Genomic DNA, 15,475 nt, shown 5'->3' on the forward strand with positions numbered 1-15,475 from the left:
AGTTACAGGGAAGTAGTCACTCCGAAGTTGCAGGGGTTGAGTAGCTGGTTGACTGTCAGAAGAAATGGAAATAGGCAGCTAGAGCAGAAGCACCCCTGTGGCCATTCCCCTCGAGAAACAAATATACCATTTTGGATACTTATGTTGGGGATGACCTCCCAGGAGAATGCCACAGTGACTGGGTTACAGGCACTGAGCATGGGTCCATGGTGCAAAAAGGAAAAAGAGAGAAGAAGGGAGCGGTAGTGATAGGGGACTCAAATAGTGAGGGGAACAGACAGAGAATTCTATGGATGTGAACGGGACACCTGGATAGTATGTTGCCTCCAAGGTGCCAGGGTCAGGGACGTCTCAGATCGCATCCACGACATTTTGGAGAGGGAGGGAGAGCAGCCAGATGTCTTGGTACATACTGGTACCAAAGACATAGGAAGGAAAAGCAAATAGGTCCTGAAAAGAGATTTTAGAAAGCTAGGTAGAAAGCTGAGAAGCAGGACCTCCTGGGTGATAATTTCTGGATTGCTGCCTGTGCCACACCCCAGTGGGGGTAGAAACAGGATGGTTTGGCAGAGAAGCTGGTGCAGGGGGCAAGGGCTTCAGATTCTTGAATCATTGGGATCTCTTCTGGTATGACCTGTGCAAAAGTGATGGGTTGCACCTGAACCTGAAAGAGACCAATATTCTCACAGGCAGGTTTGTTAGAGCTGTTGGGGAGGGCTAAACTAATTTGGCAGGGAGGTGGAAACTGGAGTGATGGGACTCAGGATAGGACGGATGGTAAAAAAGTAAAGATAGCATGCAGTCAGACTGTCAGGAAGGACAGGCAGGTGATGGGACATAGTTGCAGCCAACAGGATGAGTATCAGTACATTAGGGATGCAGAATCAGAAAGGGTAGCAAATATGGTACTCAAGGTGTTGTATCTAAATGCGCGTAGTATAAGAAATAAGGTGGATGATCTTGTTGCAATATTACAGATTGCCAGGTATGATGTTGTGGCATCACTGAATCGTGGCTGAAGGATGGTTGTAGTTGGGAGTTGAATGTCCAAAGGTACACTTTGTATTGGAGGGATAGGAAGGTAGGCAGGGGGGAGGCATGGCTCTACTGGTAAAGAATGGCATCAAATCAGTAGAAAGATGTGACATAGAATCAGAAGATGTTGAGTGCTTGTGGGTTGAGTTAAGAAACTACAAGGGTAAAAGGACCCTGATGGCAGTTATGTACAGGCCTACCATTACTGGCTGGGAGGTGGACCACAGATTACCACAAGAAATAGAAAAGGGATGTCAAAAGGGCAACGTTATTATAGTCATGGGAGATTTTAATATGCTGGCCGATTGGGAAAATCAGGTTGGTAATGGATCTCAAGAGAGTGAGTTTGTTGAATGCCTAAGAAATGGCTTTTTAGAGCATTTTGTTGTTGAATTCTAGGGGGATCAGCTATACTGGATTGGGTGTCATGTAATAAACTGGGGACAATTAGGGAGCTTAGGGAAAAAGAACCCTTAGGAACCAGTGATCACAATAAGATCGAGTTCAACTTGAAATTCAATACGAGGAAAGCAAAGTTTGACTTAGCAGTATTTCAGTGGAGTAAGTGAAATTACAGTGGTATGAGAGAGGAGTTAGCCAAGGTAAATTGGAAGGAGTTGCTGGGAGGGATGTCAGCAGAGCAGCAATGGCATGCACTTTTGGGAAAAATGAGGAAGGTACAGGACATGTGTTTTTCAAAAATAAAGAAATACTCAAATGGCAAAAGAGTGCAACCATTGCTGACAAGGGAGGACAAAGCTAATGTAAAAATAAAAGAGAGGGCATACAATAAAGCAAAAATTAGTGGGAAGATAGAGGATTGGGAAGTTTTTAAAATTCTACAGAGAGCAACTAAAAGAATTATTAGAGGGGAAAAGATGAAATATGAAAGCAAGCCAGCAAATAATATTAAAGAGGATGGTAAAAGCTTTTTCAAGTATGTAAAAAACAAAAGAAAAATGAGAGTGGATATAGGACCGCCGGAAAATGAGGCAGAAGAAATAATAACAGGGGACAAGGAGATGGCAGATGAACTAAATGAGTATCTTGCATCAGTCTTCACTGTCGAAGACACTAGTAGTGTGCCAGATGTTGTAGTGTGTGAAGGAAGAGAAGTGGGCACAGTTACTATTACAAGGGAGAAGGTGCTCAAAAAGCTGAAAGACCTAAAGGTACATGAGTCATCCGGACCAGATGAACTGTACCCTAGTGTTCTGAACGAGGTAGCGTTAAGAGATTGTGGCGGCATTAGAAATGATCTTTCAAAAATCATTGGACTCTGGCATGGTGGTGCCAGAGGACTGGAAAATTGAAAATGTCACCCCACTCTTTTAAGAAAGGAGGAAGGCAGCAGAAAGGAAATTATAGACCAGTCAGCTTGACCTCAGTGGTTGGAAAGATGTTAGGGTCAATTGTTATGGACGAAGTGATGGAGTACTTGGTGACACAGGACAAGATTGGACAAAGCACGGTTTCCTTCAGGGAAAATCCAGCTAGATGGACCTATTGGAATTCTTTGAGGAGATTACAAGTAGGATCGATAAAAGGGATGCAGTGGATGTTGTATATTTGGACTTTCAGAAGGCCTTTGACAAGGTGTCACACATGAGGCTGCTTATTAAGTTGAGAGCCCGTGGTATTACAGTTAAGTTACTAAGATGGTTAGAGCATTAGCTGATTGGAAGAAGGCAGCGAGTGGGAATAAAAGGATTCTTGTCTGGTTGGCTGCCAGTGACTAGTGGTGTTGCGCAGGGGTCGGTGTTGGGACCACTTCTTTTTGTGCTGTATATAAATGATTTAGATGATGAAATAGATGGCTTTGTTGCCAAGTTTGCAGATGATACAAAGATTGATGGAGGGGCAGGTAGTGTTGAGGAAGCAGGACGCAGAAGGACTTAGACAGATTAGGAGAATGGGCAAGAAAGTGACAAATGAAATATAATGTTGGAAAATGCATAGTAATGCACTTTGGTAGTAGAAATAAATATGCGGACTATTTTCTTAACAGGGAGAAAATCCAAAAAATCTGAGATGTAAAGTGACTTGGGAGGCCTTCTGCAGAACACCCTAAAAGTTAACTTGCAGGCTGAGTCAGTGGTGAGGAAGGCAAATGCCATGTTAGCATTCATTTCAAGAGGTCTAGAATACAGGAGCAGGAATGTGCTGCTGAGGCTTTATAAGGCACTGGTGAGGCCTTGCCTTGAATATTGTGAACAGTTGTGGGCTCCTCAATTTAGAAGAGATGTGCTGGCATTGGAGAGGGTCCAGAGGAGGTTCACAAGGATGATTCCAGGAATGAAAGTGTTATCATATAATTTGATGGTTCTGGATCTGTACTCACTGGAATTTGGAAGGATGGGGAGGAGGGAATCTCATTGAAACCTTTCGAATATTGAAAGGACTAGACAGAATGGATGTGGGAAGGATATTTCCCATGGTGGGAGAGTCTAGGACAAGAGGGCACAGCCTCAGGATAGAGCGGTGTCCATTCAAAACAGATGCAGAGAAATTTATTTAGCCAGAGGGTGGTGAATTTGTAGAACTTGTTGCCACGTGCATCTGTGGAGGCCAGATCGTTGGGTGTATTTAAGGCAGAGAGTGATAGGTTCTTGATTGGATATGGCATCAAGGTTACAGGGAGAAGGCTGGGGAATGGGGTTGAGGAGGAGAAAAAAAAAGCCCAATTCTGCTCCTATGTTTTATGGTCTATTCAGTCTTTCCTTACAGCTCAGGTCCTTCAGACCCAGATGCATCCTTGTAAGTTTTCTCTATACTCTTTCAAATGTATTTACTGATTTCCTCTATGTAGGTGTCCAAAACTGCACACAATACTCCAAATTGGGCCTCACCAGAGTCTCTTTCCCAGACCCTGATTGTTCTTGGCTTTTTCCTTGTACAGAAGTGGTTTACTATTGCGTTCCCCTGACCCCAGCTATTATCAATATTCTTCAGAGAGTGTCTCCCTGGCATCAATGGTCACATAACCAAGACTTATAATATACACCAGCTGCTCATACGACCATCCACCCCTGCTCCCATGGCTTCATGTGACCCTCATCAGGGGCTAAGAAGGTGCTACAACTTTCCGAAGGGTGATCTGCAGGTTAGAGAGGGAAGGAACACCTTACACTTCCTCTGGTAGAAACACATCTCCACTCCACCACCCAAGAAAACTACCACTTGCTGTGTATGTAAAAAAAAACACCTAACTTTGACATCTCCCCTAAACTTTCTTCCAATCACCTTAAATGGATCTCTTCTGGTAAATACCTTATTGATCCCAAAGGAAATTACAGTGTTACCGTAGTGTTACAAGTGCACAGATATACAAATATTAGAAGAGAATTAAGAAAAAATACAAAATAAGTTACCTCAAACAGTCTAATAGGAAGGGGGGGTGGGGTCATCACTTCCATGGCTATAAGTTGACTCATTATAGAGCCTAATGGCTGGGGTAAGAATGACCTCATATAGAGCTCTTTGGAGCAGTGCGGTTTTCTTAGTCTATTACTAGAAGTGCTCCTTTGTTCACCAAGGTTACATGCAGAGGGTGAGAAACATTGTCCAGAGTTGCCTAGATTTTGTGTTGGGTCCTTTGTTCTACCACAGCCTCCAGTGTGTCCAGTTTGATTCCTATAACAGAGCCAGCCTTTCTAATCAGTTTAGTGAGCATGTTGGCATCATCCGTGTTGATACCGTTGCTCAACACACAACCGCATAGAAGATTGTACTGGTGACAACAGACTGGTTGAACATGTGAAGGAGAGGCCTGCATACTCCAAAGGACCTCCAAAGGGTATTAGCTATTGCCACTCTGGGAAAAAGATGCTGGCTGCTTCTAACATTCTTATACACCTCTGTCAAGTCACCTCTCATCCTCCTCCTCTCTAAAGAGAAAAGCCCTCGCTCACTCAGCCTTTCCTCATAAGACATATTTTCTGATCTAGGCAGTATCCTCCTGGTAATCTCTTCTGTGCCCTCTCTAAAGCTTCCACATCCTTCCTTTGATGAGATCAGAACTGAACATAATACTCTTAACTGTCATCTAACCATAGAGCTGCAACATCACCTCACGGCTCTTGAACTCAATACCTCTGACTAATGAAGATCAGCATACCATACGTCTCCTTAACCACCCTATCGATTTATGCGGCAACTTTGAGGGATCTATAAACCAAGATCCTTCTATCCTCCACACTGCTAAGAATCCTGCCATTAACGTTGTAGCCCACCTTTAAGTTTGATCTTCCATAGTGTATCACTTCACATTTTTCTGTATTGAACTCCATCTGTAATTTTACACCCAGCTCTGCATCCTGTCTAGATGCAATAGTAATCCTCAACAACCTTCTACAGTATCCACAATACCACTAGCCTTCATTGTCATCTACACACTAACTAACAATCTTCCAAGTCAATTACAAACATCATAAAGAGTAGGGATTCCAGAACAGATCCCTGCAGAACACTACTAGATAACCCTCTGTTTTTTGTGGGCAAGCCAGTTCTTAATCCATGCAGCCGTTTCCATGGATCCCATGTCACAAGACTTTCTGGATGAGCTTACCATGGAGAACACCTTACTAAAATCCATAGACACCACATCCACTATTTTACCTTCATCAATATGTTACTTCCTCAAAAACCCAATTAAGCTCATGAGGAATGATCTACCACTCACAAAGCCATCTAACTATCCCTAATAAAACTGTCTCCAAATCCTCATAAATCCTGACCCTAAGAATCCTCTCTGTTAATTTGCCCACCACTGACTTAAGACTTACTAGTGTCTGACTCCCAGAATTATCCACATTATTTTCTTGAATAATGGAACATTTGCCATTCCCCCAATCCTCTGGTATTGCTCCAGTGGCTAGTGAGCACGCAAAGATCATCAGTGCCCTGACAATCTCTCCCCTCACTTCCTGTAGTAACCTGGGGACTCACCTATCCTAATATCTTTCAAAAGCTCTAACACTGCCTCCTTCTTAAACTCGACATTAGCATGTTCTACATTGACTCCCGTGTTTGTCAAAAGTCCCTCCCACTGGTGAACACTGAAGCAAAGTATTCATTAAAGATCTCCCCTACTTCTACCTCCAAGCACATTTCCTCCTTTATCCCTGAGTGGTCTGTAGTCATCCTCTGTATAGAATGCCTTTGGGTTTTCCTTAATCCTACTTACCAAGGCCTTCTCATATCCCCTTGCTCTCCTTAGTCCATTCTTTCTTAGCAGCTCTTTTCCCGGCTGCTTTATAACTCGAGCCTGGCTAATTTTTTGCTTCCAAAACCTTAAGTATGCTTCCTTCTTCCTTTTAAGTAAATGTTCCACCTCTCTTGTCAATTATGCTTCCTTTAAATTGCCATCCTTTCCCTGTCTGAGTGAGACAGACTTATCCAGAACCCCATCCAAGTGCTCCCTAAACAATCTCCACATTTCAGCAGTGCATTTCCCTGAGAACATCTATTCCCAATTTACACTCCCAAGTTCTTGCCTCATACCATCTTAATTAGCCCTTCCCCTATTAAATACGTTCCCATACCATGTGGTCTTGTCCTTGTCTGTGGCTATGCTGAAGATCAGAGAGTTATGGTCACTATCTGAAATGCTCACCCATGTAGAAGTCTGTCACTTGATCAGGTTCATTGCCTCCTACTAGATTTAATAATGGCCTCTCTTCATGGCGCGAGTGTGGAACAAGTTGCCAGCAGAAGTCATAGATGCATATTCAGTTGTAATATTTAAGAGAAATTTGGATAGGTACATGGATAGGTGGGATTTTGTCTTGTAGATGGGACTAGACAGAAGATCAGGTTGGTGTGGACTCATTGAAGGGACTTTTTCGGTGCTGTAGTAACCTATTCCTCTATAACCCCAAGGCATTTCCACCATCTACAAGGTGTAGGTCAAAAGTGTGTGGAATGCCCTCAGTCTGCTTGGATGAATGCAGCACCACCAACTTTTAAAAAGCTGAAGACAGCCTGGTTAATGACCTAAACATTCATTCCCACTGCCATTGGCACACAAGAGCTGTAATGCTCACTTCAGTTACTTTACCAAAGGATTCTGAAAGAACCTTCTAAACTGAAAACCTCAACTATTAACAGAGAAAGGGCACAAGTGCATGGGAACACCACCACCTTTAGGTTCTGCTCCAAAAGTCACATCCACCTGATTAGAAAATATGTCACCACTTACTGCAGCAATTGAAGAAGGTGGTTCACCACTACCTTCAGGGCAACCAATGATGGGCAATAAATGCCCATCTTGCCATCGATATCCATATCCTGAAATTAAAATTTGAATATATGAGGATGTGTATTAATGATATGTTGCAAAATGGATAAAACTTAACCTCTGCAGTGTGAATAACCAATATCTAATCCTTGATCAAATAATTGATACAAGCTGAAGTACACTGCCATGGCTCACTTATGTCTCTTGAATTTTAGATTACTTCTCGGATTTTTTTGGCTACCTAGTAAAAATTATTAGACCATAAGATATGAAAGCAAAATTAGGTCATTTGTCCCACCGAGCTTGCTCCGTTGTTTCATCATGGCTAATCCATTTTTCCTCTAATTCATTTCCAGTGAATACAGGCCCAGAGCCATCAAACACTGTTCATAAGACAAGATTGAATAATCTTGGAATCATTTTCATGAGCCTTCTTAGAACCCTCTCCAGTTTCAGCACATCCTTTCTAAGATAAGGGGCCCAAAACTGCTGACAATTCTCCAAGTGAGGCCTCACTAGTGCTTTAGAAAATCTCAATATTACATCCTTGCTTTTATGTTCTAGTCCTGTTGAAATGAATGCTAACATTGCATTTGCCTTCTTTGCCACAGGCTCAACCTGCAAATTAATCTTCAGAGAATCCTACACAAGGACTCCCAAGTCCCTTTGTGCCTCAGGTTTTTGTATTTTCTCTCCATTTAGAAAATAATTTACCCCTCCATTTCTTCTTCCAAAGTGCATGACTATACACTTCTCGACACTGTATTCCATCTGCCACTTCTTTGCCCATTCTCCTAATCTGTCTAATTCCTTCTGTAGCCTCTCTACTTCTTCAAAGCTACCTGTCCCTACACCTATCATCATATCATCTGCAAACTTTGCAACAAAGCCATCAATTCCATCATCCAAATCATTGACATCTGACATAAAAAAGAATCAGTCCCAACATCGACCCCTGTGGAATAGCCACGTCACCAGCAGCCAACCAGAAAAGGCTCCTTTTATTCCCACTCTTTGCCTCCTGCCAATCAGCCACTGCTTTATCCATGCTAGAATCTTTTCTGTAATACCATGGGCCCGTAGCTTGTTACGCAGCCTCATGTGTGGCACCTTGTCAAATGCCTTCCGAAAATCCAGTTACACAACATCAACCAATTCTCCTTTGTGTAGCCTGCTTGTTATTTCTTCAAATAATTCCATCAGATTTGTCAGGGAAGATTTTCCCTTCAGGAAACCATGCTGACTACGGCCTATTTTATCATATGCCTCCAAGTACCCTGAGACCTCATCCTTAACAATCCCCAACATCTTCCCAACCACTGAGATCAGACTAACTGGCCTATAATTTCTTTTCTCTGCCTCTCTCCCTTCTTGAAGACTGGAGTGACATGCAATTTTCCAGTCTTCTGGAACCATTCTGAAATCTAGTGATTCTTGAAAGATCATTACTAATGCCTCCACAATCTCTTCAGCCACCTCTCTCAGAACCCTGGGGTGTACGCCATCTAGTCCAGATGACTTATCTACCTTCCAACCTTTCAGTTTTTTTAAGAAAGTTCTGCCTGGTAATGGTAACTTCACACATTTCATGATCCATGACACCTGGAACTTCCACCATGGTGTTAATGTCTTCCACAGTAAAGACTGATGCAAAATACTTATTCGGTTCATCTGCTGTTTCCTTGTATCCCATTACTACCTCTCCAGCATTGTTTTCCAGTGGTCCAATGTCCACTATTGCCTCTCTTTTACACTTTATATATCTGAAGGAACGTTTGGTATCCTCTTTAACATTATTGGCTAGTTTACTTTCATATTCCATTTTTATCTTCGTGACTTTTTTAGTTGCCTTCTGTTGGTTTTTAAAAGCTTCCCTATCCTCTAGCTTTCCACTAATTTTTGCTGTATTATATGCTCTCACTTTAGTTTTTATGTTGGCTTTGACTCCTTTCCTTTATCTTTCCTTTAGAATACTTCTTCCTCTTTGGGATGTATCTATCCTGTGCCTTTCAAATTGCTTCAAGAAATTCTTTCTTCCTTTTTTTCTGTTTTTTTTTCTTTTTCTTTCTTTTCTTTTAGGTAGGGGTATGTATCGGGGGGGGGAGGGGGGAGGGTAGATATTATTATTCCATGTAATCAAGTTTGAAATTGAATTAAAAAATTATTTAAAAAAGAAGAAATTCCAGCCATTGCTGCTCTGCCGTCATCCCCGCCAGTGTTCTTTTTCAATCAATTCTGGCCAGCTCCTCTCTCATGTCTCTGTAATTCCCTTTACTCCACTGTAACAATGATACATCTGACTTCAGCTTCTCCTTCTCAAATTCAATCATATTATGATTCTTTTACCTTAAGCTCTCTAATCAATTCCAGTTCATTGCACAACACCCAGTAAATAGCTTATCCTCTAGAGAGCTCAACCACGAGCTGTTCTAAAAAGCCATCTTGCAGGCATTCTAGAAATTCCCCCTCTTGGGATCCAGCACAGACCTGATTTTCCCAATCTACCTGCATATTATTGTCCCCCATCATTATTGTTACATTCCCCTTTTGGCATGCATTTTGTATGTCCCATTGTACTTTGTAGACCACATCTTTACGAATGTTTGGGTGCCTGTATACAACTCCCATCAGGTTTTTTAACCCTTGCAGTTCCTTAGCTCTACCCTCAATGATTCAACACCTTCCGACCCTATGTCACCTCTTTCTAATGATTTGATTTCATTTCATTTTTTAACCAACAGAGCAACCCTTCTGCCTACCTGCCTTTCCTTTCGATATATTAAGCTCCCAGCTATAGTCTTCTTTCAGCCACAATTCCTACATCATACATACCAGTCTGTAACTGTGCTACAAGTTCGTCTATGTTATTATGACAGATTAAGTTACAAGTACTTTTAAGGTTTCCTTGGATGCACATTTTAAATTTTTTTGTTTTTTCATTATGTAAGCATGATGTTCTTGTAGAATTGTAGTTTTTTTTAACTACAGTACCTTGATTCTACAGCTGTTGCTTAAAAATCTCTCTTCTGTTTTCAACAGGAAAAAAGTGCACTTATGGTCATAAATGTAAGTACTATCATCCAGAAAGAGGTACACAGCCTCAGCGTTCTGTGGCAGATGAACTACGTGCTAGTGCTAAGAATTCAATAATGAAAACAAATGAAGGATTGGTGAAGAGCAACAGTGTTCCATCTAACAGTAAAACTGAGGCTACATTTGATATCAGATGTATAGCTCCAAAACGACAATCTGATCCAAGTATTCAAACCCCTCTTTATAATGCAGTTGAAGAGAAACTTAGCAATAAAACCAGACTGGAAACCAGGTCTGTGCCCTCTCTCATTAGTGCATCCAATGCTTCAGCTGCATTAATCCCAGGTAGTGCCAGATCAGGTTCTGGCATGCACTTTGTGACACAAGAACAAGGAATGCCATTACAGTTTCCAGCAATTCTAGTAAATAGTCCCCATGGAACACACATGTCATATAATAACCAACGCCCAAAGTGTGACTCTCCTGTTGATGGAAGTTATTATTCTATGATGAATCCTTATCCTAATCTTACTTTACCTGGTACACACAGCCCTGACCAGTTTTCTGTGGATAAACAATACAGATTAAACGAGGTAGGTTCTGAATGCAGCAGTGAAGGTAGTGTCAGCTGTGGTAGCAGTGATTCATATGCTGGATATAATGAGCATGCCTACCGAAGTTCTCCTGTTATAATGCTTGAGGAAAACCTTAAATGTCCTCAGCTTCATAAGCAACATCAACCCCTTCATCACGGATATCATGATGATTTAACGAGAGTTCCAGCTTACAGTAAAGAAGAGCAAAAGTCAATGCACAAAGCTGCAGTCCCTTGCATGACATCACATTTGCCACACACAGTGATTGGAGCTCAGTCCAATTGTCCAGGTGAATATTGTACAGTATCTCATAATGCTCATCACCCTCAGAATATGCATATGAGAACAGCAGTAGGAACTGCAAGGGTAGAAAGCTTTCCAGACTTGCATTTGTATGAAAATCAACCAGTGAGACAAAGAAAACCTTGCGTAGATCAGGAAATGTATGCCAATTGGAATAGGTTTGGTTATAGTGTGGACATTTGCAATTACCTACAGGGATTTTCATTACCTAATAATCCCACGCAGCTATGCTATGATCAATTTACATTCCAAAGCCTACCTGAGAAAAGGGAACAAACCTGGAGGATGCCATGGAGTGGTCTACCAATTGAGCATCTGAATTCACAAAGATTTCCGGATGCTCGTGAAAAGGTCTTCACAAATTTGTGCAACATATTTCCATCTGAACTTGTACGGATGGTGATGAAAAGAAATCCTCACATGATCGATGCTGAAAAACTTGCGGCAGCTATTCTAGTTGAAAAGTCAAAACTGGGTTATTGAATTTAAATGCATCATCTTGGTGTTCTTATTTCTCAGCCCAAATGCTGAGGTAGCTTACATTTGTGAGATTATTCAGAATAAGATGATAAAATACTCTACTTCCTATACAAAAGGGAATATTTTGTGTTTTCATAACTACCTTTTAGACTTTGTATTATTTAAAGCTACAGTTTTCCATAGGAAAATATAAAATGTGTATTTTAAAGCACCTTTTAAATATTTACTTGTGATAAAATTTACTGTTTTAATCTGATATAGCAGTATTAGTAAGCCTGAGTGTGTTTTTTTTTTCATCACAGTGCATTTAGTGGCTTTTGGCACTTTTTCTTCAGCATTTAACGAAGTATTAATGGTAAAGATATATTAGTGCAGGTACCTTTACTACCACTAATTGAATAGTGTGATAAAAACATCTGTGATTTCCGATTAATGGTAATTTAAAAGCCAAGTAGAAATGCTCATGATATATATTATTTCAGGATGTAATAATTGAAGTTGCAATTAAAAGCAACCTTTTAAATTTATTTAAAAATATATTCTAACCTTTTTAATTAATGCACTAGGTCTGTGGTGTTATAAGAAAGCCTAATTTATCTTGCCACATTTTTTTTTACAAAGTGGAAACAAACAGATTATCTGTTTAATTTCAGTAAGTGTTGTTTCTGGTATTTTTAATGGATTTTTGTCTGCTGCAGTGCTATGGTTGTCATACAAGATATATTAGCAATCAGTTCTATTTTAACTGTTGAGTATACTGCAACTGCAAGCAAAATCCAGAATAAGCAGAAATGACCTTTCATTGTTGATGCAAATTGTATCTGTTATAAAAATGAAATCTCTAGTAGTTTTAAATTTGTACTTGTGTAAATGAGATTAGGGATTATTTGGGCGGCATTTTACCAGATCCTTGAAAAAAATCATTGGTTTACAGAATTATTCAATCTTTCCTTTCACTAGTTAGCAAAACTGAGAGTTAGAAGATATTGCCAACTGAACAGAAAAATCCTACATTTGGTTTTTGTGTGTTTCTCTTCGCAGATATTAAACAGATCTGCTCAGGGTAACACATACAAACACTGCTCAGTGCTTTTTTTTAAATACAGCTTAAATTGAAGCTCAAGTTACAAGGAGTTTAATCACTTCATATTTATTTTTCTGTTTGTTCTTGTTTCTGTAGTTTCTTGGTTTGAATTTTCACAGATCTGAGTCTCATTTCTTTATAGTCAGGCTGCAAGCTGTACAAAGGAAAAATTGCTATAAATGTATGCTTACTTAATAGATTCCTAGTTGTTAAATTCATTGATTTCAGGAAAATAACCATAGTTTTAGCTTTGCAGCATGATCATCAATTTTATTTAATATGCAACTGAATGTATGCAAAATATGCTGAAAGGAAATAAAATTGTAAAAATCTAATTGCCTGCCATTATGAAAGAGGATCTAGTGCATTCCCGACGTACATGACAAATAAACTCTTCTTGGGTTTCTAGCTGAGTACAATCGATGTTTCGATGACAAACTCTAAGAAGATGGCAGTTTGTCATCAAAACTTTGGTTATAATCGATAGCTATACTCGGCTGGAAGTCCGAGAAGGGTTTATTATATTGATACTTATCTGAGGGTGAATTTTTTTTAATCAAAACTGAAAATTCTATTTCTTAGAACCTACTCAGTACTGCACAATATCAAATTTCTAATTTTTCGGCACATTTTTTTTTCAGACTCACTATTGAATGACCAATTCACATTTTTCTTTTACTTTTTACTCAGTGAGTTTATGCATTCCATGCAAAATACCGTCTTGCAGCCAGATCAAAAGAAAATGAGACTTGCATATTTGAATGGATATTTTGTACTTCAATATGTCAGTTTAACAAATGAATTACAAAATTTCAGGGAACATGGTAAAATGGATCCTAAAACCACGTCCAACACACCTAATAGAATAACCTTTTCACTACTTGTGTGACACTATGTGTGACAGTAAGTAGATTTGGGTAAGAATGCTTTTTTAACAGGGCATTGTGCTTATAGACATAACTGATACTCTGAACCATGTTCAGTACATTTCCAAAATAAATTGTAATATAAGTATTTTTTCCTCATCTGCAGTACAATGCTGTTGATTTTTGAATTGCACGCATCCCAGTATCATTGTAAGGCTTCAAGTTTGTAATGGTACTATAAAATCTAGTGTATCTATTGAAAAGTTTAAGGAACTTTGTATGCCTCTATCAGTATTAGAATTTTGAAATGATATTCATGAATAATTGGATTATTTTATTGTTTTCCATTTTGTGTCAACTGATTAATTTATCAGACGGTTTTGAGCTACAACAGTATTTAATTGTATCATTTTATATTATATTCATCATTTTGAAAATGTAACTAATAGTTGAGTTTATAATAAAGTATAATAAAAAAACATTTCAAATGTGAGTTTGTTGAACAGCTTCTATATAATGCAGCTGACATTAATGCATATTGTAGGTTAAAAACAACTAATTTTACTGTAATTGTAAGCTAAATCAGTCTTGTGTCCGTTATAGCTAATTATAATTTTAACTCATTGGGTAAATAATCAGGCACACAAACTCAAAGTTACTTTGTGGTAACTTTTATATTTTAATGCAAGACAACACTGGGGTCAATTTTTGGTAAAAGTTTTAATCTTGTTAGTATTTTTTAACATTGCATGTCAAGCTAATGCACAATTATTCATCACATTTGGTTTCCAAGATAAATTCATACTTTAAGATAAGCATCATTTGCACATCACAAAAAGTAGGTATCAGGAAATCCGTAAATCTTGCATGCTTTATGATTCATTTACATGTGATATAAAATACATTAATCTACCCTCAATTGTGACCCCACTAAGGAGCACCAGGCTATTGTCTCCCACACCATCAGAGGCTTTATCCGCTCAGGGGATCTCCCATCCACTGCTACCAACCTTATAGTTCCCACCTCGCACTTCCCGTTTCTACCTCCTACCCAAGATCCACAAACCTGCCTGTCCTGGCAGACCTATTGTCTCAGCTTGCTCCTGCCCTACCGAATTCATTTCTGCATACCTCGACATGGTTTTATCTCCCCTTGTTCAATCCCTTCCTATCTATATTCGTGACACTTCTCATGCTCTTAAACTTTTCAATGATTTTAAATTCCCTGGCCCCCACCGCTTTATTTTCACCGTGGATGTCCAGTCCCTATATACTTCCATCCCCCATCAGGAAGGTCTCAAAGCTCTCTGCTTCTTTTTGGATTCCAGACCTAATCAGTTCCCCTCTACCACCACTCTGCTCCTTCTAGCGGAGTTAGTCCTTATTCTTAATAATTTCTCCTTTGGCTCCTCCCACTTCCTCCAAACTAAAGGTGTAGCTATGGGCACCCGTATGGGTCCTAGCTATACCTGCTGTCCCCCACTTTTCCTTCGCTACATTGGCGCTGCTTCCTGCACGCATACCGAGATCGTTGACTTTATTAACTTTGCCTCCAACTTTCACCCTGCCCTCAAGTTTACCTGGTCCATTTCCAACACCTCCCTCCCCTTTCTAGATCTTCCTGTCTCTATCTCTGGAGACAGCTTATCCACTGATGTCTACTATAAGCCTACTGACTTTCACAGCTATCTGGACTATTCCTCTTCTCACCCTGTCTCGTACAAAAATGCCATCCCTCTCTCGCAATTCCTTCGTCTCCGCCACATCTGCTCTTAGGATGAGGCTTTTCATTCCAGGACGAGGGAGATGTCCTCCTTTTTTAAAGAAAGGGGCTTCCCTT

At 40.0% G+C, this 15,475-nt stretch overlaps 1 protein-coding gene across 4 annotated transcripts in view; it reads left to right on the top strand.

Annotated features, from left to right (window-relative positions):
• LOC134349590 (probable ribonuclease ZC3H12C) overlaps positions 1 to 14,031 on the top strand; it is a 105,615-nt gene extending 91,584 nt beyond the window's left edge. For all 4 annotated transcript variants that reach the window (XM_063054142.1, XM_063054143.1, XM_063054141.1 and 1 more), the window contains exon 6: positions 10,313 to 14,031. In XM_063054142.1, coding sequence (XP_062910212.1) covers positions 10,313 to 11,688 — 1,376 coding nt within the window. In that variant the 3' untranslated portion in view covers positions 11,689 to 14,031. The remainder of the gene's footprint in view (positions 1 to 10,312) is intronic.
• Positions 14,032 to 15,475: the final 1,444 nt, after the last annotated feature.

The sequence above is a fragment of the Mobula hypostoma genome, chromosome 7, assembly GCF_963921235.1.
Source record: "Mobula hypostoma chromosome 7, sMobHyp1.1, whole genome shotgun sequence".
In the NCBI taxonomy this organism is placed as follows: Eukaryota; Metazoa; Chordata; class Chondrichthyes; order Myliobatiformes; family Myliobatidae; genus Mobula; species Mobula hypostoma.